Below are 2,500 nucleotides of genomic sequence, written 5' to 3' on the forward strand. Positions count from 1 at the left end.
TGGAGAGGCAGCTGGTCAGTGAGAAGGAGGAGTATGAAGCTTCCTACCACAGCCTGACGCTGGAGGTAGAGCGGGAGAGGAATAAGTAAAGACAGACGGTTAACGATTTAACATTAATGAGCGTTCACCGGCAAACTGTAAACGTTCGCCCCTGTCCTCCAACCACAGGATGGCTGTGGAGCGGCGGCGCAGGGTGAAGGAGGGCGTTAAGACGAAGGTCTCGGAGCTTCTCCTGGAGGAGAGGGCTCGGCACCGCGAGCGGCTGGAGAAGGTGGAGCTGCTGCTGTGCGAGAACAAGGATGTGTGGAACCAGAAAGACGCCCTGCGGTTCAGTGAGAGTCTGCTCTGTTCCGAGCTGGACAACCTGAGGAAGTGTATCAACAAGGTCACCAAGGTGGTCTCCGCCCGCACGACGGTAATGAAATGTCAATATCAGAGAGGTGACATAAATCTGAGGCAGGGGGCATCCGGAATTGAACCAGAGACCTCTTGATCTGCAGTCAAATGCTCTACCACTGAGCTACACCCCCACACTGTGAGCCTGCTGCCGGCGTCTCTGTTGTGTTTTCAGACAGGAAGTGGTCTCTGTACTCAGTGGCACAAGGCTACGTCACTGAGCATGTGCGAGCCGGTGTAAACAGGAAGTATTTTATCGACTCTGCAGTTGATTAGTTGCACAAAATGTTACAAACGAGGAACAGCAAAGACAGTTGTAATGTCGAAATGCAGAATTTAGCTGAACAACAGCTGCAAAGACGACAAGGTCAGTAACAGGTTATCCATGTTGTATGTCGAGGCCGATGAGAGCCAATCAGGAGAGACCGTGGGCGTCTTACGTCATCGTTTCCAAAAGTCTCAGTTTCTGTCAGTCCAGATACAACAGAACCTGGAGTTTTCAAAATAAAACAGATACCATCAGAGTTTCTGAGTGTCCGGCAGAGAGTAGACGTAGCAGAAGAGATTCAGATCGTAGTGTGTGAACGAAGCCTGAAGGATTCCCCGTGTGGACAGAAGACATGAAGTAAAACTCTCTGGATGTTCATGTGTTGCTTTAATCTGTGTTCACACAGTATTCTTCTCCACAGATCTTTTTTTAAACACAAAGGAAGTTGCACAGTCGTGACTTTCTTCACAACGTATCATTTTGTTTAAGGGTTTGTCCATCCTTCCTCTTCTCATGAACACGATATCTCCGTAACGCTTTGAAGGAACTTCTTCAAATTTGGTAAAAACGTTCACTAGGTATCAAGGATGAACTGATCAGATTTTGGTGGTCAAAGGTCAAAGGTCAAGGTTACGGTGACCTCACAAAACATGTTTTTTGGCCTTGTGAACGCCATATCTTGAGAACTCCTCAAGGGAATCCCTTCAGATTTGTCCACTAGGGCTCAAGACTTTGCAGCAATTATGACAAAATTTCACACAATCGGTTCATATTTTATACGACTCTGGATAAACAGGATGTAACCTGAAACATCTGAGTGGCAGAGGGATACGACCATGAGGAGGTTTTCTTTTTCTTTACTTAGTTTTCTCTTCTTTGGTTTAGTGGGTAGAACTCTTAATGGCGTGCAGGGCGAGTCTAGTCCTCTCATGGCATTTCTAAAACATCGTCAACGCAGAATCAGATGATGTTTGGATAAAAACAAAAAATCAGCAAAATAATCCGATCTCGTCTCTTCATCAGGAGACTGAGGAGCTGACGAAGGCGAACCAGCAGCTGGAGGCGGAGATGCAGGAGTGGAGCATCTCCTACGAGCGCATGCAGGACGAGGAGAAGCATCTCAGGTAAGATTCACCTCTTTGTGTCGCCCGTTTATAAGATTCAGATTCATGTTGGTGTGAAAGCTGAGTGAATGTCATAATCCTCTAGATTTTAAAGGTAAACAGTCAGTTGTACGGACACAGAGGGATCTGTTCCAGGGGGCACCCGGACTTGAACCGGGGACCTCTTGATCTGCAGTCAAATGCTCTACCACTGAGCTATACCCCCTCTGACAGATGTTGTACAGTTGTTTTTGTCTGGTGTGTGTCTACAGACAAAGCCTGGCCTCAGTGTCCGAGGAGTATCGTCAGAGAGCAGCCGAGCTGGATCAGCTGGAGGTCGAGATTCAGGAGGAGAGGAGCAGGAGGTGGCAGCTGGAGGGCGACATGCAGGAGGCGGCCGTCATCATCAGACAAGTCCTGACGGTGAGAGCGCGGTCCAGGACCACGAGCGTCAGGACACAGACCTTCAGTCCAGAGGGGGAAGATGATTGATGGTTGATTGGCTATCGGTTCAATTTGGCTGCTCTTAGTTTAGACGTCCCATTTACAAAAGGTTCTGCTGCTCAGACAAACATGCAGGTGTCCAGGAAGTATTCAGATCCTTTACTAAGGATCTTTATCAACTAGAAAACAGACCAACAATGTCAAATATATCATTATTATCAGTAATACATTAACATGTACTGTAGGCAGCAAGCTGAAGCTCTGGTTGGTCTCCGTCCTCTGCAGGACT

The 2,500-nt window shown here is 47.7% G+C and overlaps 1 protein-coding gene and 2 non-coding genes across 3 annotated transcripts in view; 1 reads left to right on the forward strand and 2 right to left on the reverse strand.

The window, feature by feature from the left end:
* LOC130169364 (cilia- and flagella-associated protein 157-like) overlaps nt 1–2,500 on the forward strand; it is a 5,199-nt gene that overhangs the window by 1,833 nt on the left and 866 nt on the right. The window contains exons 3-7 of the mRNA XM_056376067.1: nt 1–85; nt 169–415; nt 1,688–1,788; nt 2,040–2,190; nt 2,497–2,500. The exon at nt 1–85 is cut by the window's left edge and continues 99 nt beyond it; the exon at nt 2,497–2,500 is cut by the window's right edge and continues 175 nt beyond it. Of these exons, the coding sequence (XP_056232042.1) occupies nt 1–85; nt 169–415; nt 1,688–1,788; nt 2,040–2,190; nt 2,497–2,500 (588 nt within the window). The remainder of the gene's footprint in view (nt 86–168; nt 416–1,687; nt 1,789–2,039; nt 2,191–2,496) is intronic.
* Nucleotides 459–530, reverse strand: trnac-gca (transfer RNA cysteine (anticodon GCA)). The gene has a single exon. It is a non-coding gene; the product is annotated as a tRNA-Cys (tRNA).
* On the reverse strand, nt 1,922–1,993 carry trnac-gca (transfer RNA cysteine (anticodon GCA)). The gene has a single exon. It is a non-coding gene; the product is annotated as a tRNA-Cys (tRNA).

Source organism: Seriola aureovittata, chromosome 5 (assembly GCF_021018895.1).
Source record: "Seriola aureovittata isolate HTS-2021-v1 ecotype China chromosome 5, ASM2101889v1, whole genome shotgun sequence".
NCBI lineage: Eukaryota > Metazoa > Chordata > Actinopteri > Carangiformes > Carangidae > Seriola > Seriola aureovittata.